Raw genomic sequence first — 23,400 nt, forward strand, 5'->3', positions numbered from 1 at the left:
CTGAAGAGGAAAAACAAAAAGTTATGGTGGTACTGTTGAAGCCAGGCTGAGAGGTTCCTTCCCTGGGGATCTCAAAGAGCAAGAGCTTATCTCCCCTCTCTATTATGATGAGAAATATTTGTACCAGCCCTCTGCTCTTACCTTTTTAAATTTCCTCCTTAGGTATTCTATTCCTTTGGTGACCCCCTAAGTATTAACCTCTACATACATGATTTCCACATCCATACCTCTAGCCTTGACCTCTCACCTGGTCTTCAGTACCTATTTCCAACTATTTATAGCACACTTCTCCTTAAATGGTCTCCAAATTCAACATTTCCAAAACTGAAATTACCTTGTCCTCTTAAACTCAGTTCTTCTTCACTGTCCTACTTCTGCCAATGCCAAGGTTCTTCTACCCATGACACCCCCAGCCCCACCCTGCCTCTCAGGCTAGCAACTTGTAGTCATCTTTGATTCTAAGTTATTTGTGCTTAGTGGCTACCAAGCTGCCACTGCGTGTGGCTATGGTTGAAGAGAAGTTAGAAACTTCGGGCAGTTATATGCTTAAGGCTAATCTTGGTAATGTCTAAGCCCCTTGACTCCTGGGCCTTGTTCCTGGCCTGCCAAAGCTCCTTCCACCACACACAACATGCTGCCTGCAGGCATCTGTCTCATATTAGGCAGTTAGAAAACCTCTCCTTGGTTCTGGAGCTATAACTTTTGTTTTTGGCACGATGGCCTCTTTAGGCTCCTGTTTCGAATGCTGCATGCTAGGATAACCTGTCTACTATTGTCTTTTCTCAACTTTGGTTCATTTTTCTTACCACCACTCTGACTGATGAAATCACTGAGCAGCACATTGAAGATCCTGCAGTTAGCTTTAGTCCGCGAATACCCAGTCAAAGGGGATTGTGATCTAGTAATTGTTGTTTCCATACTCATATGCTGGCTATGTTCCAGTACCTTGCTGTTCAAGATCCTGCTCTGTCATTTAAAGTTAAATATGGCTCACTGAGGACTCTGGAAAAATTCTTACAGAAGCTAAATATAATTTCTGTAGCAGGTTTAATCCTCAGACTCATAAAATTGAGACACTACTTCCATCTTATATTGTTTCATATCACTCTATTATAAATTCAATTCTTTAATGTATGTAATCACATTAAGACTTCAATTCTGTAAAATTATTGAAAAGTAAAACTTTGATTTATTGATACCTTGTGTTCAAATTTCCATTCCTAGAAAGGAGACTAAAACTAAAACACACTAAAGGTGTGAAAGTCAGTGTTTTTCAACTTGAGAAAATTTAATTCATACTACAAAAGGCTATTTATTTGCAAAGATGGAATTTTACCAGGTTAAGTCAAACTCTGTGTAGAATATTAAGATTTGATATTCTGGATGTTTGTCTTTGCAAACTAATTACCCTTTTACTGTAATAGATTAGGTAATCAGTAATTAGGCACAATAACCCCCTTGCCTTAGTTGGCAGCTTGCCACCTAATTAAGATCCATCTAATATAGGCTAATAATTCTCCAGCTCTAATCTACAACCTTTCATATACTAGAGACTCCATGTACCCTGGACCACCCGAATAATTAAGTCAAGACCAAAATGAGCTTGGCAAATGTACCAGGTCTTCTCCTGGGCTTAAGCTAGCTCTTCAGCTAGAGAATATAGTGGTTTCTAGGATTCAAGCTCCAAAAAATTCTGATGGTCCTAGGACACCTTGCATAATTTGAATAACTCAAGACACTTCTTATATTAAAAAGTCCTGAAAGACTTACATATTGATTCTAGAACACATCCCTGAGGTATTCCTCAATCTTCAAGTTTTACTTGTGAAATTGTCTCAAAAGCTCCCAAAGATAACTATAGCTCTGGGAAGCAAAGATAGGAAGGGTATGATAATTTAAATACAACTTCTGAGCAAGCAACCATACAGGGTCAAAAAATATGGGAAATTCTAGTGTCCTCTGGAAAGCTTGTAATCATAACATGAGAATTAATTTGTTAGCATTCTTCTGGGCTGACATTCTTCAATAAAATGATGTGGGTACTTTCTCAATTGGGGGCAGCATGTCCCTGTGCCTCTCACCCCGCATATTTCTCAAACATGACTTTTTGTAAATCCTTTAAAGCTCTGCTCCATATGATGTAGGCTTCCTACTTCTCACATTTCTGGGAAATTAGTGAAGCCCTCAGGCTGTCCATTTCTTTATCCCATCTCTACAGGACTGACACCGCCTCCCTACCTTCTTTTCCAATCATCAACATTCTCAGTTGCATACACCATTTCTCCAATTCACATCACTACCTAGTATCATGCAGCAGACAACTTAAAACCAACATGCATTTTCCCCATGCCCTTCACCACTTGCAATTTTGAGTCTTATGAAATTGTATTATTTCCTTGTTCATAGCCATGTAGCATTACTAGAATGCTAGTTTTCAAAGGTGAATTTTTGCAGCAGAAAACAGTTTGAATCATTGAAAGCACTGAAGAGTTTCCTGAATGCGACTCTATTCCTCCAATTCAACTCTGGGTCCAATTGCAATGTCTTTCATTCAATCTTTCCCTCAGTCTTATTCTTTCTTTTTTTTTTTGCATGTGACATCACATTTTTTATTCATTCAAAAATATTTGATTTTCCCAATTACATGTAATAATTTTCAATGTACATTTTCCAAAATGATAACATCCAAACCATCTCACCCTCCTTTCCCTCTCCCCTCTCAGATATGACAAGCAATCTGCTCTGGGCCATGCATATATTATCATGCAAAATACACTTCCATACTGGTCAGTGTTGTAAGAGCACACTCAGATAAAACCAAAACAAAACTGTAAATACATGGCTGTGAAACATACTCTGCTTTGATCCACATCCATCCAACCCCAACAGTTCTTTCTCTGGAAGTGGCTAGCAGTCTTTGTCATCACCCCTTCAGAATTGTTCTAAACCTATTATTCATCTTTACCATCACCATCAAAGCCTCCATCCCTGCTTGTTCTCCTAGTCCATCACTGCTGTCCTGGTCTCACTTTTTTCCCCTGACAGACCAGTCTTGAGTCAGGTTGAGCAGTTCAACCAGACAATACCAATTACCCTTGAACCCTCCCTCCTTCATCCTGATGTATGTCATATCTTGTCAAACACCTGTGTTCTCCACTCCTACTCACTTGATGCTGAATGCTGCCAGAAGGAAGAAAAGAAAACAAGCATAAATACTGGGCTAAGTGCTTTACAGATATTATCTCACAACAACCTGGGAGAGAGGTGTCATCATTATCCCCATTTTAAAGGTGAAGAAACTGAAGCACAGAGGTTAGGTGACCAGCTCAGGGTCACATTGCTCTAAGTGGCTGAGGTTGGATTTGAATTCAGGTCTTCCTGACTCCAGGTCCAGTAGTCTATCCACTGTACCCCTCAGCTGCTGAAGTCATGCAACTATGACAACTGGATTCACCATGAATGTCATTTAATTTTTACTGGATCTTGACTCAGGTCTTCCTGATTCCAAGCCCAGCCCTCTATATACCTACAACCTAGCTACACTCTCTTTACCTCTGATTCTTAAAACTCACAGCTTCACTCTTGGCAATACAATGATCCAATACAATTCCAAAGAACTCAGGATGAAAAAGCTATTCACCTCCTGATAAAGAACTGATAGAGTCTGAATGCTGATCAAGGAATACTATTTTTCACTTTATTTTCTTTGTGTCTTTTTCTGCAAAATGACCATTATGGAAATAAGTTTTTCATGATCACACATGTATAATCTGTATCAAATTGCTAACCACTTCAGGGACAGGAGAAGGAAGGGGGGAAAAAAGGGAAAAATTTGGAACTCAAAATTTTAGAAAACAAATGTTAAAAATTGTTTTTACATGTATTGGGGGGCAAGTAAGTTATTTTTTTAAAAACCTCATGGTATCTTCAAAGCAGAGCTCAAGTACTACTTACTTAAATAGAGAATTTTCCTAATTCCTCCCTTTGTCAGTATTCGCTATTAAAATTACTTTGTATTTTTATATATGCTTTGCAATTATTTATCTGTGAATAAGAGAAACACAAATTAAAACTGAGGGATTTTTTAAATCTTATTCTCATTAGATTAGCAAAGAAATTGGAGAGACAATTAGAAGTTAGGACAGTATGTGAAGTAAAATATTTAAGGGACCTCCATCCCAGCTTTGGTCCTGCATACCTCAGGGGCTCAACATGGGAATCAGAGTCCCATATCTGACACCTGGATGCTGCACCCTGGAGAAGCCAGCCTGAGCAACTAAGTCCTCAGTCACCAAGAAGGGAGGATCAGGAGAGTTTGAAAAGCCAGCATGGGAGGCTGAGGAGGTCTCTCTCTCTTTGCTTCTGGTCTTGAAGTAGCTTATTCTTTGGGCTAGTGCCTTTCTGAGTGTCTATCTTCTCTGGGATCTCTGGGATCTCTGACAAGCAGCAGCTGGGGGTGCTGGCTGCATTGGAGGATAGGATTTTTAACTAAAGTTAGAAAGGCTGAAATCTATTTCTCTCTCTCTTTTTTTTTTTTTAAACCCTTGTACTTCGGTGTATTGTCTTATAGATGGAAGATTGGTAAGGGTGGGCAATGGGGGTCAAGTGACTTGCCCAGGGTCACACAGCTGGGAAGTGGCTGAGGCCGGGTTTGAACCTAGGACCTCCTGTCTCCAGGCCTGACTCTCACTCCACTGAGCTACCCAGCTGCCCCCTCTCTCTTTTAATAATAAATGCTAATAAATCTGGTAATAAGCCTCCAAATTAATTTTTATTTATAACAACAGCAATATTATGTTGCTGAAGCTATGAATTGGTACAATTATTCTAGAAAAGGATTTGGAACTATACTAGAAAAATCACTCTCAGGAATCCCATCATTGAATACATATCCCAAGGAGGTAAAAGACAAAATGAAAAAGGATCCTCATATACAAAAAATTTTATAGAAACATTTTGCATAGTAGACAGTGAGTTGACCCTGGAGTGGGAAAGGCTTATTTTAAGTCCCACTGGGCAAGTCACTTAACATTTTAATGCCCCAGGCAGTAATCCAAGACTGAAATTGGGGGGAAAAAAGGTTGCTCATGTTTACTAAACTGAGTTTCTTCACCAGAAGTCCCTACACAAATTTTATCACAAATCTGGATCAAAAAAAAAAAAAAAAGAAAAGAAAAAGAACTGTAAGGAAAGCAGGTGCCCACTAATTGGGGAATGGCCAATATGTTCTATACAAACAATATTTGTTCTATACAAAACAATGAAGGTGAAAAATCCAGAGCCACTTGGAAAAATTTACATGAAGTGATAAAGAATTATGTAAACAGAATCAGGAATATCACTTAAATGATGACTGTAATAATGTAAAGGAAAAGACTGAAAAACAGCAGGAATCTAATGCAATCCCCAATCTTGATTTCAGCAGACAGGTGGAGGAGCATTTCTCTTCTCTTAGGAAAGAGGTAGAGGGCTACATGTAAAGAACGAGGCATATATTGTGCTGGTTCATTTTCTTTAGCTATACTGTTACAAGAAAGGATTCTTTGGTTGTCATGGACCATTGGAAAAAATAGCAAGTAAAAAAATAGCATAATTTTTTTTTTCTTTAAAAAAAGAACAAGTTTATCTGTGTAAAGGTACCCCATAAATGTATCCCATGACTATGGGTAATCTGATATTTTTTCATTCAAAAGTAAACTACTTAGCATCAATAACTTCTTGATATTATGCAACAATGAATTACAGAAGAATCAAAATTGCAGCATGATAGAAAGACTTAAGTAGACTATAGCAGATTACTAGTGCACAAAAGAAGGGGCAAAAACATCTAAAGGGGTAAATATCTTGAGGGCAGGGATCATTTCCTTTGTCTTAGTGCCTTTAGTGCTTAAGAGTATCTTGAGTTATTGAATTTTGAATGTACATTAGAACAAGCTCAATAGGTTGGTTACCTAAGACATTTCCCACTCCTAGATTTCTCTGAATCTTTTGTAAGACATGAATAATGCTCAATTAGGGAGTGCCAGTTTCTATTCATGTTCTCTCTCCTTAATTGTGCATTCCCAGTTATCATCATTGGACTATATGTGTTCTTCAACCATTTGGGCGTTCCTATGTAGATAACTAGGTCAAACTCTTTTGAGTAGATCTTTATTTTATAGAAGAGGCCCTGAAGTGTTCTAGGTTTAATATAATCCACAATCTATAAACAAAGAGCTTTTGGAGGACTTCAGTAGCTATAGGGAGTCTGTTTTCTATTTGGAGTAGACCTCAAATAGCCTCCGTGACACTGGTAAACACCTTTGGTAAGCTTATAGCTCCCAAACAAGGAGAGATATTCACCAAAGGCCTTAAATCATTCATTATAATAATGCATAACTAATTTTTGTTTTGGCTATTTGTTGCCAATTTTATTTGTTACGGTATTTGGCAGTAACTAGCCTTAAACATTTACTCAAGATTTCTAACACTATGTATAGCATTTTAAAACTGTTTCCCAGAGGTCTCTGGAGTTTTTATATTTCTCATGTGGCTGCCCACAGCAAGAATGCTTGCTCATAAGTTGAATTCAAATTGTTGCTTCTTTTCCCAAATCCAGTACAGTTTTACATCTGAGAGAGACTTGGGAGAACTGCTCTACCACTGATATGGTTCTGAGTATTTTTCAAGGCAGATTGTCTGGAATGAGTTAGGGCCCTACAGCAGTGATTAGAATTTAGGAAGCAGCTATGGCGTAACAGAATGGCAATGGCCTGACAATCACGAAATCTGTGTTCTTATATCAGTTCTACCACAAACTAGTTCTGGGGCCTTGGATAAATCACCCAGTTTCCTCATATAATCCTTTCCAACTCAGAAGTTCTATGAAATTATTTTATAAAATCTTATGGAAAACCTAGAAATAGAGCATTCTCTTAAGGTTCCTCATGTTACTTTACAGCAACATGAACCTGGAGAAGATGCTGTGAAGTTGCTGATTTTATCTGATGATAAATTAATTAATTCATTAAATTAATAAATCCATATATTTTAGTTGGTTTAGTGACATTTGCATATATATTCAAAATATGGTCTCAAAGTCTAGGAAAATTTGTCTTAAAATAGTTTCTTTCCATTTTCAAAGTATCTCATATTAATTTTGTGAAGAAATTTGCATTTACACAAAAGATATTTACATATTCCTCTTCTTATCATTGTGGTCCAGGGCACTAGCAAGAACATTCCAGGCTGGTCTTTTGTGGTATTCATGTTTATTCAGTTTAATGAGCATATATGGAATTTCTCCTATGTGTTAGTAGACTGTTCTAGACTTTAAAGAGTTCATTATTTCACTGTAGGAATTAGTTAAATTTACTATTTACAACACAAATTGCAATTTACAATAAAATCATTCCTATGCCCTTTTTTTGGTGGCATGATAATCTGTTTAAGAAAACTCAGATATTACTTTATATCTCATTGCATACAGCCCCTCCCCCCATTAATTCTAATGAGGGCTTTTTGTTTTGTTTTGCTTGTTTAGCAGCATGAGGACACTGAAATTTTTAGATAGGTTAGATGGCAGTCCATTAAGTTAATCCATATATATCTGTATCTTGGATAAGGTGCTGCAGAAGGAAAATGAGCTGAAGGCAGAATCAAGTAGGAGGAGATAAAGCTGGATCACACTAAGGAAACTACACTATACTTTCACTAATCCTAAATTGCTCCTTGCTGCAGAAGTCCAACTCTCTAAAACCATTAACTCCCTGATATATATGATTATGACAAGTGGATCATAATAGTCTAATAAAAATAAAAATTGCAAAGGAAACTGGCAACAAAAACAAAAAAGCCATCACAAAGATTATGTATGATTTGATAAGAAGGTGAGCTAATCATGGAGCAAGAATGAAAAACAAGGTACTAAATTGGCATCCTTGAAAGAGTTTAAAAGAACCAGAAGAAAGACTTCAACACAATGAGTCAATCTTTTATGGAGGATTAATGGAAAAACAGGGACAAGAATCTCAAAGAAGCTATATCTAGGGGCTATGATGTAACCTCATAAAGAAAGGAACCATGAGATCACAGATCCACCTTAATACCAAAGATTGGGGGATGGCCCAATGGATCTTCAGCCCTGAAAAATGGTCTATTGGCAGCAAAAGCTAAAATTTCTTGAGATTTTTACATCTTCAAAGAAGATTCAAGAAATCATGCTGCCCCAGTGAAAGAACAGAAGTTGCTCATTCCCAGACAACATACCGATGATAGCAGAGAACAGTTCCACTATGCTCTTTTCTAAACACTCTCCTAAGTAAGAAAAGGCAAATGAGAGAAGGAAATATCAAACCCCTGAGCACTTCAAGTTTGTTCCATTAAAACTCCAAAGTAAAGGAAAAAAAGTAGGTAACAAAACAAAGAAGAAACACTCTCCCCACTAGCAGGTCTTATCTTAAAATTCCTTCCTTTTTAACATAGTACTAGAGTTCATAAGAGCAGAACAGTCTCTCAGCAAGCATAAGTTAACCAGGCCTGTTAGATTAAGATTTGGCTCCTGGGTAGCTGATCTCTTGCTGCCAGTAGTCATCGCCATCCTTGACTATTACAGAGATAAATATCTTTACAATTCTACAAATAATCCTTCAGTACTTCTAAATTCTCTGAAAGTTTTGTGGTTTCTCCCCTTGCCTTAAATTAACATATGTGAATATTGAAAGAGGAGTCAGTGATGCATGGAGGGAAAAGTGTGGCATTCCTAGAGTCAAACAAATCCTGTGTGTTCCCCTTCTACTTACATTACCTGTACAACCTCAAGCAAATATTTTAATTTCTCTGGGCTTTAGTTTCCTCCTCTGGAAAATCAGAGAATTGGACTTGACAATCTCTAAAATCCCTTCCAGAATTCTATGATCCTATGATCTGTAATTTCATAACTAATGGGAAGCCCCAGAGTGGGATCTCCCTTAACTAAAGCAGATTACAACCTATCTGTAATTTAAGTGGGCAAATCTTAGGAAGTTGCCAGAGACAGAGGTTAAGTGACTTGTCCAGTCATACTGTGGTAACTAATTTAGAGTAATAAAGGTACTCAAGCTTCATTTCCCGAATACAGGAGTCATTTGATGGAGCATCTTTATAGATGGAACTTTATAATTTAATTTTGGTGTGCTTTAATAACTTTTAGACTTCTCTGAATGGGGTCCAAGATAAATCATTTTATTCTGTTTTTAACTTTGGAGTAAAATTCTATCCAAATAATCTAGCTTGACTGAACAAGGATTACTTAAGGCATTTTATAACAAACAGAAGTATAAACAATGCTTAGTTAAATACTAAAGTAAATAGGTACTAGGAATGGAAAAATAAAATATATGCTCAGCATGTACTAAAAATCTCCTGATGGATAAATGGTGGCTCTGTTCCTCATTCCTTGATCTACTCTCCAAACTACGATGGGTGACCTGGACTACCTGGGCCTAAGAATTGTCTTCATTCCTCCCCAGGCCCCATTCCTGATTTTCTCAATCATACCATGCCCCCTCATTTTGAAAACTCACTCGAACCCCTCGGCTTCTCACACAGTAGATATTCTCTGGTAGATATACTCTGGTTCTGTGGCCCATTCTTCTGACTACCTAGTTCCTCTAAGAATCTCCATTTTAAGGAAAGTGCCAGGACCAGATATATCTTCATTCCTCTTAAGGCTCTACTCCTGCTTCTCCACATATTCCTTGCCGAGGCCTACTTAGTTTGCCTCTGCTTAGTCCCATCTCCCTCCCCCTACTTGTTTTTAAGTGCTGTCTTCTCTCCTAATAAAATGTAAGCTTCTTGAGGACAATTAATATCTGATTTTCTTTGGCTTCTATTTGTATTCTCAGCAGGCTTGGCATAGGAAAACAATCATTTTATTAAGCACTTATTAAGTACATATTGATTTGACTCAAGCAAATAATTTTGAAGATATTGGTTATAGGCAAACTATTTCATTCATCTCCACTTCATCCCCTCCCCACCCAAATGTTTTTAAACAGAATTTTGCTGCCACACATTTTCAGAGTAACATTGCTGAAAGACAGCTAAAATTCTGACATGATTCAAAAGCAAACTGTTTTTTTTTTTTAATGACCATTGAATTTCATTTATGGTTACAGATTGTATTGCTATATATTATACCATGGCCTTTTGCTTAAGTATACATATTTAAATGCAAAAAATTCTAATAAAATTAACCCTGCTTCTCTCTAATTCAATCTTGTAATTTACAACACTGCATTTAGTTCCTGATAGGTTGGAAACTTGTTGTGAGGCAGGCAAAATTTGGAGACTGATCCATACATAAAAGAGGTTCTCTCATTATAAACATAGGGTGGTTATTTTTTAAACTAGCATATTTTCTCATATAAACCAATTCCCTCAGACTAAAAATATTCCAGGAAGTTTGCATACTATTATTAAACAACCATGGAACTCTATAATCTCAATTCAAATAAAAACTACTACACATTATACCAAATTAGATTACAACAGGCTACTCCGCCCCCCCAAGATATAATCATTTAATTGTTCCTTCCTTCCCACCCTCTACTCTGCTTCCTATTTCTCTCTTTTCATCATATTAATCTTGTTTTTCCCCTTTAAAACAAATTTTTGAAACACAGTTTAAGAATTCTGATCTTTCACTTTTTTGTTTCATAAAATAATTCTGACTCAAATTTTCAAATAATTAGGAACCTCTATGAGCTCACAGGTTTTAAAGCTTGAAGGAACTATGGAGGTCATCTGTGATTTAAAGGCTATCCATCTGATCGCTAAGAACTTTCCCTCTTCAAATGATTCCTCATCTATAAAATGAGGGGTTTGGATTAGATGGCCATTTCTGAGCAAGAACTTTCTATACAATATCTTCTAGTGTAGTGGAACAAGTGCTGGATTTGGGGTCAGAAGATGTAGTTTCAAATTCTGGCTTCAGTATTGTAACCATAGATGCCAATCTCTCATCTTTAAAATGAAGATAGTATTATTTTCGAAAAAGCAGAGAAACCAGAGACCAAATTGCCAATATTCCCTGGATTAGGGAGAAAGCAAAGGAGTTACAAAAAATCTACTTCTGCTTCATTGACTACACTAAATCTTATGTATGAATCACAACAAAATGTGGCAAATCCTTAGAGATGGGAGTACTCCATCATCTTGTGTTCTGAGGAACCTGTATGCCAACTGAGCAACTGTTAGAACAAAATATGGAACCGCTGATAATGGTTTAAAACTGGAAAAGAAGCACAAGGCTGCATATTTATTTAACTATTTATTTAACTTCTATGCAGAGTACATTATGGGAAATGCTCAAATGGACAAATCAAAAACTGGGATTAAGATCACTGGGAGAAATACCAACAATCTCAGACATGCACACAATATCACTCTGAGGGTAGAAAGTAAAGGATTAAAGTCTCTTGATGATGATGAAAGAGAAGAGTGTAAAAGCTGCCTTGAAGCTTACCATCAAAAAAACTAAGATCTTTGCAATTGGTCCCATTATTTCCTGGCAAAAGGAGGGAGAAGAAATGGAAGTTGCATCAGATTTTATATTCTTGGACTTAAAGATCACTGCAGATGGTGACTGCAGTCATGAAATTAAAAGATGCTTGCTCCTTGAGAGGAAAGCTATGGCAAATCTGGGCAGCATACTAAAAAGCAGAGAAATCACCTTGTTGACAAAGGTCCATATGGTCAAAGCTATGGTTTTTTTCCAAAAGCAATATATGACTGTGAGAATTGGACGATAAAGAAAGCTGAGCATCACAGAACAGACGCTTTTGAATTGTGATACAGAAAAGCCTTTTGAGAGTATCTTGGGCAGCAAGATCATCAAATCAGTTAATATATAAATTAGTTCAGACTATCCACTGGAAGGTCAAATACTGAAGCTGAAGTTTAAATACTTTGACTACATAATGAGAAGGCAAGAGAAGACTGATGCTGGGAAAGAATGAAAGCAAATGAAGGAAAAGGGATTGGTCGAGGATACTGTCATGGAAGCAACAAAGATGAGCTTGGACAGACTTTGGGAGATAGTGGAGTATAGAAAGGACTGGCATGCTATGATCCATGGGTTCATGAAGAATTGGACAACACTGAACATCAATTGTGATTTCTACATTCTGTACTTATGATGGCTGACACAAAGTTTTGCAAAGTGTTCTGCATAATCTGTTAGCATCGATCTTTAGAACAACCTGTTGAAGCAAAAATTGTTCTAGGTATTAAAATTCCTAATTGACAGATAAGGAAACTGAGGTTCAAGGAAATACTTCACTAAGTTGTGAGGAAAGTGCTTTGCAAACTTTAAGTGCTACATATATAGTTTATTATCATTCCTGCCAAGTGACTATCTAGCCTATACTTGAAGACCTCCAGGGGTCTTTTAAGAAAGTGCTACCTTTTATCTAAAAGAAATTTGCCTCTAATTTCTATCCATTGCTGCTTCTTTCCTCTGGAACCAACTCAAACAAGTTGAATTAGTCTTTCTCTAGTAATACGCCATTTTGGTAGCTCCTACACATGATTGTCAGTGTGGAAGGTGATTTCCAGTTATGCATCCTGAGATATGGGGTCTTCCCCCCCCCCCTTATGTGTGAATAGAAAACCTTTTTTATTGAGGCTGATTCCCAGATGTAATGTAAAAAGATTAGTGGATTTAGAATCAGAGGGATGATTTCTAATCCTGTATGTACTTTGTGAAGTCCTTTATTAATCTTCCCTAGATCTATATTCTCTTTTGTAAAAAGGAAGGCATTAGAACTGAACCTCTAAGGCAAAGGTTCTTAAGCTGAGGCCTAAGCACTTGAATTTTAAAAATAGTTTTATAAACTGTATTTAAGCATAATTGGTTTCCTTTGTAATCCTGTTTTGTACATCTAAAAACGTCCTTTGGGGCAGGCCATGGGCTTTTCCTGACTCCCCTCAGGGGACTGTGACACAAAAACGATGACTTTTGAGCCCCTGGCCTTAGATCTCTTTCTGAACCAAATCCTCAAATTCCATCTAAGTATCTTGGGCCCTGGAATCACATAAGATCCTTCTACTTAAGAGTCAATTAAATTATGATGTGCTCTGCACTGAACAGAATGAATGCACGAATGGACAGATGGATGGATGGATGGATGGATGGATGGATGGATGGATGATGCATACACAGCGAATGGGCCAGCCCTGCCCTCAACGAGCTCACATTTTGGGGCCCGGAAGGTCTCATGTTTCTTCCTCTGAGGGCCAGAGCCTGCAGTTCCAGGGTCCAGCACCGGGTGGGGCGGCTCCGCCAGAGTGCAGCCTCGTGCGCCCGCGCGCGCAACCTTTCTTTCCTTCCCCTCCCCCCCCTTGCCCCGCCCGAGCCCAGAGCGCGCACGCAATTCCCCTCCTCTCTCGCCCGCTCCCCACCCAGACGCCCCACACCCCTACTGCCGCCCTCAAGCCCGGTCTGTCCCAGGGCTTCCCGCCCACTCGTCAGGGGGTCCACAGCCCGCCCAAGGAGGAAGGGCGAGGCGACCGCTGTCCGCCCGGGGCTCTCTCGCTCTCACCGGCAGGTGGCGGTGGACGTTCCCGGAGAGTCTGGGGCGGCTGCGGCCTACCAGACCTGCTCCCTCAGCGTCCGAGCCCGAGCCGTCACCACCCATGCCGGGGATGCGCCGCACGGGAGCGCGCCCGCCCGCGTTCTGACGCCGGCCGCGAGCTTCTGGCGCCGGACCAACCAGGCGCGGGGGCGAGGCTGGGGCGGGGCCGTTGTCGACGTGACGTCATGTGAACGGGGTTCCACTCCCCCGCTCCTCCCCAATCCCCTTATGGTGAGGTTTAGACAATATCTGGATGTGGTTGGGGCCAGGTCAGTCACTCAGTCAATAAGAATTAATTTAGTGAGATCCCCCAGGTGGTTACTAAAGCTATCTTCAGTCAAGTGCATTTAAGAAGTGCCTACATGGGCTGGGCTCCGTGCTAAGCACTCCGGATCAAAAGAAAAGCAAAAGGGCATCTAGGTGGTTCAGTGGTTAGAGAGCCAGACCTTGAAACGGGAGGACCTGGGTTCAAGTATGACCTCTGACACTTCCTAGCTGTGTGACCCTGGGCAAGTCACTTAACCCCTATTCCCTAACCCAGTGGTTCCCAAACCTTTTTGGCCTACCGCCCCCTTTCCAGAAAAAATATTACTTAGCCCCCTGGAAATTATTTTATTTTTAAATTTTAATAGCAATTAATAGGAAAGATAAATGCACCTGTGGCCATCCCTGACCTCCTGGATCGCTGCAGCACCCACCAGGGGGCCGTGCCCCCCACTTTGGGAATCACTGGCCTAACCCTTACCGCTCCTCTGCCTTTGGAACCCATACTTGGTAGACCTTGGGGATGTAAAGGTTCAAAGGAAATGGTCCTTGTTGCCAATAAGACAGCTGGGCATCCCAGTGGGTAGCATGCTGAGCCTGGAGTCAGACCCCACACTTTTGCTAGCTGTGACCCTGTGGAAGTCACTTCAATGCCTTCTGCCTCAGTTTCCTCAAGTGTAAAATGGGTTTAATAAAAGCGCCTACCTCCAGAAATGAGATATTTATAAAGCACTTTCCAAATCTTAAAGCACTCTATAAATATTAGCTATAATTATATTCAACTGATCAAATAAGATAATGCATTTGAAAATGTTTTATAATCTTAACCTACTATATCCGGGCAAGATTTATTAGGAGGCATTTATTACCGTGCCCTTGCATTGGCATCCATCTGTAATGCACAGTCACCATCTGCCCTCCTCTGTGAGCTTCCTGAGGGCTGATTAACTGACTCATCTTTTACATTTTTGTACAGGTGGCCCTGTTTGTCCTTGATGAGAACAGTGTGGTCAGCTGACTTACTTCTAGATTTGGACCAGCTTCTAATCCTAGAATGATAGACTTGGAAGAGATCCACAAGTCCAACCTCTTCATTTTACAGATGATGAAATTAAAATCTAGAGTAAGAAGCGCTGGTGAGTGACCAAGCAATGAACTTCTCTCTGCCCCTGTGTTATCTCTGCCCCAAAATGGAATAAAAATAATATTAATAGAGATACTGATTTTAGCTAAGTCAATAAGCATTGATTAAGCACTTACTGTGTGCCAGGTACTGCATTTTCATGATTTAGAAGAATACAAGATGTCAATGCTTCTAATCTGAACACCAAAAGGGAACCAAGGTGGTACCATGGAAATAACACTGGATTGAATCTGGGTTCAAATCCTGCCTCTTGTCACTACTTATGAGGCACTAAGGCAAATCACTCAACTTTTCTAAGCCTTCATTTCTTATGATATGAAGGAATTGGATTACATGATCTCACAAGTCTTTTTAGAGTCTATTTGATTTGATGAGGATAAAATCTATCCCTCAGTGAGGAGAGTCATGGATTACAGATAGTGTCATCTGATGTTAAATATGGTCCATCTGGTGATCTCTTCTTTTGCTTCTTTGTTATAAGGGAAGGATTATATCATGAAGTTAGGTCATTTTGAGAAAGTGATAGTGATGCTTTAAAAAATCCCAGAAAGTTTCACCAAAACTTTCTTTTTAAAAGAACAGGTTTAAAGAGAGGGAATCTATTTTTGATAATTAAAAATAAGTTAGAGATTAATTCTCCCAAATGTCACTGAACCTGATGAGTAGCTAGCTGATTGAGCCTAGTTATAGATGGTTCATAGGTGTGCCTAGAGCATGACGCCTCAGACATCCAGACTCTTTCCCAGAGGCAGGATGAAAAGTGACCACATGCAGCACCAGAAACCTGTGCTTGACCCTGAAAACCTAAATGATAGCTCAGAACCCTTACTGAAAGACCTTTCAAGGTGTATTAGATTTACCAGAAAACCCCAAATATTTCAATAAGCTACCTGAGGACTTCCACCACTGACTGGATGCCTTCCACAATTCACTATTCATCCATTAAGTTGTTCCTGTTTGCCCTCCCCTTAAATATTTCTAGTTCTCTTTGTCTGATCTCTCCTTTGGCCCTCTCTCACTTCTTAATCTTTATTATTCTTGTTTTCATTCATGCCATATGCCCCTAGAAAACTTGAATACCTTGAGGGTATAGACTTATTTTTATCTGGCCCTTAATACAAATATATTGAATTGATTCTTTCACTGTATTAAACATCTACCATATGCATTGTGAGGCAAGTTAGGGGGCTCCAGGGATAGAGCAGCTGGATCTGAAGTCAAGAACACCTGAGTTCAAATCCAGCCTCAGATCCTGGAGAAGTCACTGAATCTCTTTTTGGCTTAATCCACTGGAGAAGGAAGTGGCAAACCTTTCCAATATTTTTGTCAAGAAAACCCCACAGAAAGCATTGGCAGGTTGTAGTTCACAGGGCCACAAAGAATAGTAGAAGACTAAATAACAACAGCAATAACAATATGTAATGTCCTATTTAAGGTCCTGGAGATACTCAACAGGAGTTAAGCTATGTAAGATAGTCTCTGATCATTTATTCCCTGAAGTATTGGTCAGTATAAGTTTGAAAAGCACAGAGTTTATTTCAGAGATGTCTATGGGTCATGCCTTAGAACAGAGGGGTATTTAGAGTGGGGTGCCTACAATACTCCTCCTAGTGGTGTCCACTCGCAGGGTCACCCATTCCCTTATCCAACACACTTTTTCTCCTTTTTCTTGGTTAGTTGAAGTTTTGAATAAAATTTCAAAACCCTATACACTATGAATATTGAGCTGATAGCTTTTACTTAGGTGATTTTAGGCATGTTAATAAACTTAAGACCCATGTCATGGGAGCAATATAATAAATTGATTGAATTTTCAAGCTCCAAGGGCTTGAAAGAATTCATGGATGTCTTCCTCACAGTAACAATTGCTCCCCCAGGAAGCCAGTTGAAATTAGGGAAGATCATTCAAGGTACTAGCCTCAGAAGCAATGATTTAACTGAGGAGGCAGAAAAAGAAGGAAGGTTAGGAGATAAAGAACCATCAAGAACCAACTTCTTGCAAGAAAATTCCTTCTCAATATTTCAGTGATGTAATAGGTCTCATCCTTAATCTGGCCCATCACAAATTAGTGAAAGGGCTCTCACTGACAGGAATTTTAGATCCATACATTGAACAAAGAATTTAAGAGCTCTTTTTTGTTTCCTTGTACCACCATGAATCAAGAGACCTAGGAATTGATCCTAACTCTGCCATTTAATAGTTATATGACATGGGGAGTCCCTCTCCCTGATATTGGGTTTCCTTATCAGTAAAATAGGAAGACAATAGATGATTGCTTAGTTTCTATGATCTAGAAACTCTCAGGCTCTTGATTATATTATTGGTTACCACTTGGCAAATTTTTTTTCCCTTGAGCTCCTAAATGTCTCCCAGTCATAGGATCATAGGTTTTAGGACCTTAGGAATCATCTGGTAGAAGATTATTCAAAATATGAACTGAGAACCCCAAGGGGTCTCTAAGATCCTTTCAGAGGGTCTGTAAGGTCAAACTATTTGCATAATAATACTGACATATTTCACCTTCTAATATGGTAGACATCAACAGATATACCCCACATCAACAAAAGCTCTTTGGGATCTTCGAGTTTTAAGAATGTAAATAAAGGGGTCTTAAGACCAAAAATTTGAGAATTACTGATCTAACCCAATGTCTTCATTTTATAGGAAAATATAAGTCCACCAAGGCCAACTGGGTGGAATAGCTTCCTCCTGGCCAAAAGCTAGTGGGTGACAGTTTAGAAAAATCAGAATAGCATGGACTTTCCAAGGAAAAGTTAACAGGTATAGATCACAGTGTGAATATGATATAGTTCAGTTAACATGACTTGCAGGTTCTGTCAGCAGCATCTGTCATTCCTTCATCCAGAAGGTTACTGAATTCCTTCCAAAGCGATAAACCTTCCCTGTCTCTCAGACTCTGGACAACATCACTTAGGAGCCATTACCTCAGGCAGAGAGGGAGCTGGCAGTTTTACATGAATACATAACCAGACTGGATTAGCTTCCAGTACAGGAGAGAGGTGGTTTGTGCTTGAGGGGAAAGCTTTCCCACTGCTTTGGGGAAAACAAGGAACTATAAATCTGCCTCCAATACTTCACATTTCAGGCAAAAAGATGTCATTGACTTATTTATACTTGTAAGAGTTTTACATGCCAGAGGCAGCAAGGGACACATTCGCTGCTATTTCTCTCATTGCCAAAGCAATTGCTTTGCAGCAAATCAGGTACCTTTTTGTATGTGAAATTTCCCTACTTTAGTATGTTTGGTACCAAATGAAGGCCCTGGCGAATTCTGGGAAGAAAGAGAATATAATCTATTCATACTAATGGCCTTTGCATAGAAATCTTTCCAATAGACCAGAGGTGTTGAACCAAACTCAATGACCAGTTGGCCAGCAATCCACTATCCTCTGACCAGATATTTCCCCTAAATAACAAGGGTCACATCCTCCAAAGATAACCTGTGCCATCTTTTCCATTCTGCTTCATGGTCTGTCTTTTCCTTGGGGTTGTACTGTCCTGGGAGTATTTATGGTTATTAAAAATTAGAGGGAGAGGAGACTTTAGAGATTCTTAGTCCTACTCTCTTCATTCTACAGAAAAAGGAAGCAGGAGGAGCATTGAGACTTTCCCCAAATCACACAAAAACTTAAGAGCAGAATTGAGACTTTTATTCCCTAGCAGGTCTCCTTACTCCCAGAACTCCTTACCAATGGAACATATCTGTAAAGTGGATAGATAAGGGGTAAAGGGAATAAAAGAGAATTGAGAGAAAACCTGTGGTCCAATGCTGATATGCTCCACTGCCTAGGTATTTTACCCCCTTCTGCTTTCTCACATATGGGCATCAAGGTACTAATAAACATAGGGTCTAGAGGAAGAGTTCTGAAAAGGGTAATTATCATGGAATGACTATCTGTTATAGCCAGTCACGTCTTTCTGAAGAGGTCATTGCCTCTCCACCCTTCGCTTTTAAACACTTTTCTCTTGTGCTTTTGGAGCAAGCAAATATACAAAGACTAGAATATTTCCAATAAGAAGAGATTTACCAGAGACCAGTGTAAAATTCTGTATCTAGGATCAAAAGACTCAATTGCAAGAGTACAAGACTAAGAAGACTTGACTTGGCAAGAGTTCATGAGAGAAGACTTAAGGAATTTTGGTTCATTTCAAGCTTACTACTCAAGAAGGACATTGTCCAGACCATGAGAAGCAATAGTCCTATTATACTCTGCTCTTGTCAGGCCATATCTGGTGGGTTGTGTTTAAATATGGGTCTTTAATTCTAAAAAAAAACCAAAAGGACATATAGAGGAAAAGGATGGCCAACATGGTGATGGGTTTAGGAAACCATAGTGTGGGAGGAATGAACAAAGGAATTAGTAATATTTACTCAGGGTTTCCCAGGGGGGGAAACTAGGACCAATGAATGGAAGTCAGAAGGAGGTAAATTTTAGCTCAGTATAAAAAAGAATTTTCTAACCATCAGAGCTATCCAATAATGACCAGGCTGCCCTCTAAGATCCCTGTCTCTGCAAGTAGAGAATCAGGGACTGGATAAGTATCTCTCAAGAGATGTTGGATAGGGGATTTTTGTGATGTACCATTGTTTGGGTTGGCTGACCTGAGTAAGTCTACAAAACATCCTCCTTCCTTTTTTTTTTTTTTATCAAAACCACAAAATAAAAATTTCCACTCAAAGTATAAAGAACATTTATAATAAGTGGAATATCGTGATCAATAGGAATTTTCTGAGAGAAGAAAAATTACCCATGATGTTTTTGTTTCCATTTTCGAAGCAAAAATAATACTGCTATAGTCTATGCTGTTGCCTCTGGAAGGAGAGACTAAAGGGCAAGTAAATAGTAGTGAGAAAGGAATATAATATCTCTGTATTTTAAGGATGGGGAAAAGAAGAGGGAGTACCCACCTTTCAGTCCTGTGTAATCCCAGCCTGGTTGAGTCCTTTTTTGCTGATGGAGATCTATTTTTCTGTTAGCAAGGAGTCATAAATTCATCCAGTTGTAGAAAATGGAGCTAGAGTTAGATCATCTCATCAAAGTTCCTCATTTTACAGATGAGGGAAACAAGGCAGAGAAACACAAAATAACCTAGTCCAAGGTTATGCAGCAAGTTAGGGGCAGAGCTAGGACTAGTCCCTGGCCAGAGAAATCATTATGAATTCTTCTCTCAGGGCCCAGACTTTCAACTTAAGCCACTATTCCTAGCCATCAGCTAGAAGAGTTGCTAAGCTTAGGTCTGGATTCTCTGGGTCCAATATATATTGAAAAAGCATATAGTCTTCTCAAATGTAACAAATGATACAGGATTAATGTGTTTGAGCTACACTCACCATCTCTCGCTTCCCGGATGATTCAGTACTCCTTCCTAGTCTATTAGAAAGCAGGCCAGCTGCAATGACCAGGGTGCTCTCTGATCAGAGAAGGTTGCTATGGAGACAGACAAGTCTTTCAAGAGAGGCTTTTTGGTGGTTTGTCCATGTCTGCCTGCATGAAAGGCTGCCCTTGCGAGTAAGAGGCCTTGGAACTACCTAGTTCACAGGGTTGCTGTGAGGAAAACATTGTCAACCTTAAAGTACTCTAGATATGTGAATTGTTATCATTATTTTGCCTGCTTCAAAAATATTTCCACTGCCATTAGTCATGGTGCCTGAAGTCCAAGTCATTAGATATTTAGTCCCTTGGATGTTAAAGGAGTTCCAGTCCCCAAGAGTCCCCTGAAAAGCTAGGAATACCCTCAGGAGAGCGAAAAATCCTAAGAAAGTCAGGGATTGGGGGTGTGACATCATGGAAATGGCTCAGGACTCAGGATCCAAGGACATTTTAAAATCCTAGTCCTGTTACTTCCCACCTGTGGGACCGTAGGCAAGCCATTTAAACTCCCTCCTCTACAAAAATGAGGGAGTTGGAATAGATGACCTCCAAAATCCTTTCCAGCTCAAAAAATGATAATGTTAATCATCTGCCACATTAGTTGGAATCTGGACCTTTCAGGAATGGGAAGAAGGAGATCGAAAATGGAAGAAGGACCATGAAAGGGGAGAAGAGAGGATCTGTTCCTAATATAAAAACTTCTGGTCAACTGATTTCAGGATCATGCCTAATTGTGCACCCTGGAAAGATTTGCTATTGCATGTAATGACCAGTAGTCATTTCCATGACTTATATGAGTTTCTATTTTAATTTTAGTGCTCTATCAAATTTTTACAAAGATCAAATATCAAAATTTTACAAGTTTATACAAAAGGTAGCAAATAATATCAAAATTATATTCTTTCAAACAAATTTCTATCATAAAGGAGCAGTACTGCAGTAATCATCCTGTTAGGAAAGTCAGAACAAACTGTCATACCTAAAAATGCATTTTGGAGTCTCTTTCAATATGGGAAGCCTGATAACTGCTAAAAAGCTCTTCCTTTTCCCTAAGTCCTCCCATTCTATTTGTTTGCTTATTTTTGACACTCACATTTTTATAAATCTAATGACTACAGTAATTGTATTTTCTCAAACAAAAATCAAGAAATACAGTCTAACAAAAGCTATTCCTTTGGTACAGATTCTTGATGTGTACTTTGTTTTCTTAAAACTGGGACTGAGGTTATAGAACCAATAAGAAAAAGTAGGATATGTTTTATTTTGTTTTTGTCAGCTTACAAAATCAATATACTATCACCTAACCTGCTAAAAAAAAGGGAAATAAAACTTAAAGTGAAAGAAGTAAATACACAACAGAGAGGAAAGAAATATCAGAATCCATTATGCCAACAAAACTGAGAATTCAAAGGAAAGAATGAGTCTCTACCAAAGTATAAAAATGCCCAAAACAAGATGTAAGATCTTAAACAGTTCAATCTTAGAAAAAAAGAAATCAAACAAGTCATTAATGAACTCCTGAAGGGGAGTAGGGGTGGGGGTGGGGAAGTAAGTCCAGATGGATTTACAAGTGAATTCTATCAATTATTTAAAGAGAAATTAATACCTATGTGACAAATGATATTTGAAAAAATAGAAATAAACTACTTTTATGGGACAAAATATATAGTACTGACGCCAAACCAGAAAGCAACAAAACAGAGAAAGAGAACTATAAATCAATTTCAATGAATACTGATGTAAAAATTTTAAATACAAACTTTCAAAGGCAATTACAAATTCATCCAGAAAATAAATCACTATGATCTCATACTCATGACAGGAATGCAAAGACGTCTTGCAATTGGAACTCTCCCAGACTATCTGGGATATACAATTGCTATATCCATAAGTATGTCTGCAGGATCCCACTTCTAAAATTCCTAGATATTTTTCTTATCCCATTAGGATACTAGTAACCATTAAAATAGATGACATTTGCATAGCACCTTTACATACATATAATCTCATTTGATCCTCACAACACTACCATGAGTAGGTACTACAGGAATTATTATTATCAGATAAGGATATCAAGACTCATAAAAATTATACATAACTTGCTCATAGTCGAAAGACAAGTTAGTCTAACAAACACATGGATTCTAACCCAGGTCCTTTTTAACTCCAAATACAGCACTCTGACCATTAAGTCTCAAGTGCCCCCAGTGCATTGGCTTGGAAGAAAGGGTCTGAAAGTTGAATTTATGCTAGACAAGTTTCAGGGGCTTCACAATAGCCCTTCTTCACTCAGTTCTGTGGATCACATGCTCTTGAAATCCTCAAAGGCCACTTGTGCTGCATTGCGTCCAGCAGCTCCCATGACACCTCCTCCTAGAAAAGGAAAATAAATCCTTGAATTCCCATTTATCAAACTTCTGGAGGAAAGGAGCAGGCGATAAGCATGCAGAGACCCCAGGATGTCTCACTATATTATAAAACTCCCAGCAGATCAAACTAGAAAATCCCAAAAAGGCCAAGAGAAGAAAAATGACCGAAGATGAAATTTGGTGACTTAAATCCTGGGTCCTCACTGGCATTTGTGTACCACAGGATGCTCGGGAAGGTAGCAGGGGATGGTGGGAATTATGCTGGGCTTGGGAGTCAGACAACCTGACAGGTTCTTATCCCAGCTCTGCCATTAACCAGCTATGCATCCTAGACCATGACACATCACACCTCTCATATAAAATGAAGAGGTTAGGCTAAAATCCTAATATCTCTTCTGGCTCTGAAATCTTATGGCCTTATGCTTATCTAAAGTGGGGGTAAAAATGATAGGAAGCTTAGATTAGCACCCAGAAGGTAGGTTCCTTTCTTGCTAAAGTCCAACATCTAGATCAGAGAAGCTTAATCTGGGGTCTGTGAACCTTATTTTTTAAAAAATATTTTGTTAACTATATTGCAATATAATTTGCTTCCTTTATGGTCTTATGTATTTTATTTTGTTTTTATTTGTATTAA

General features: G+C 38.8%; 1 protein-coding gene across 1 annotated transcript in view; it reads right to left on the bottom strand.

Moving 5' to 3' along the window:
- Nucleotides 1–21,634: 21,634 nt before the first annotated feature.
- PYROXD2 (pyridine nucleotide-disulphide oxidoreductase domain 2) overlaps nt 21,635–23,400 on the bottom strand; it is a 35,814-nt gene continuing 34,048 nt past the window's right edge. Inside the window, exon 15 of the mRNA XM_044660213.1 lies at nt 21,635–22,770. Within this exon, the coding sequence (XP_044516148.1) occupies nt 22,700–22,770 (71 nt within the window). The 3' untranslated portion in view covers nt 21,635–22,699. The remainder of the gene's footprint in view (nt 22,771–23,400) is intronic.

Source organism: Gracilinanus agilis, chromosome 2 (genome assembly GCF_016433145.1).
Source record: "Gracilinanus agilis isolate LMUSP501 chromosome 2, AgileGrace, whole genome shotgun sequence".
Lineage (NCBI taxonomy): Eukaryota > Metazoa > Chordata > Mammalia > Didelphimorphia > Didelphidae > Gracilinanus > Gracilinanus agilis.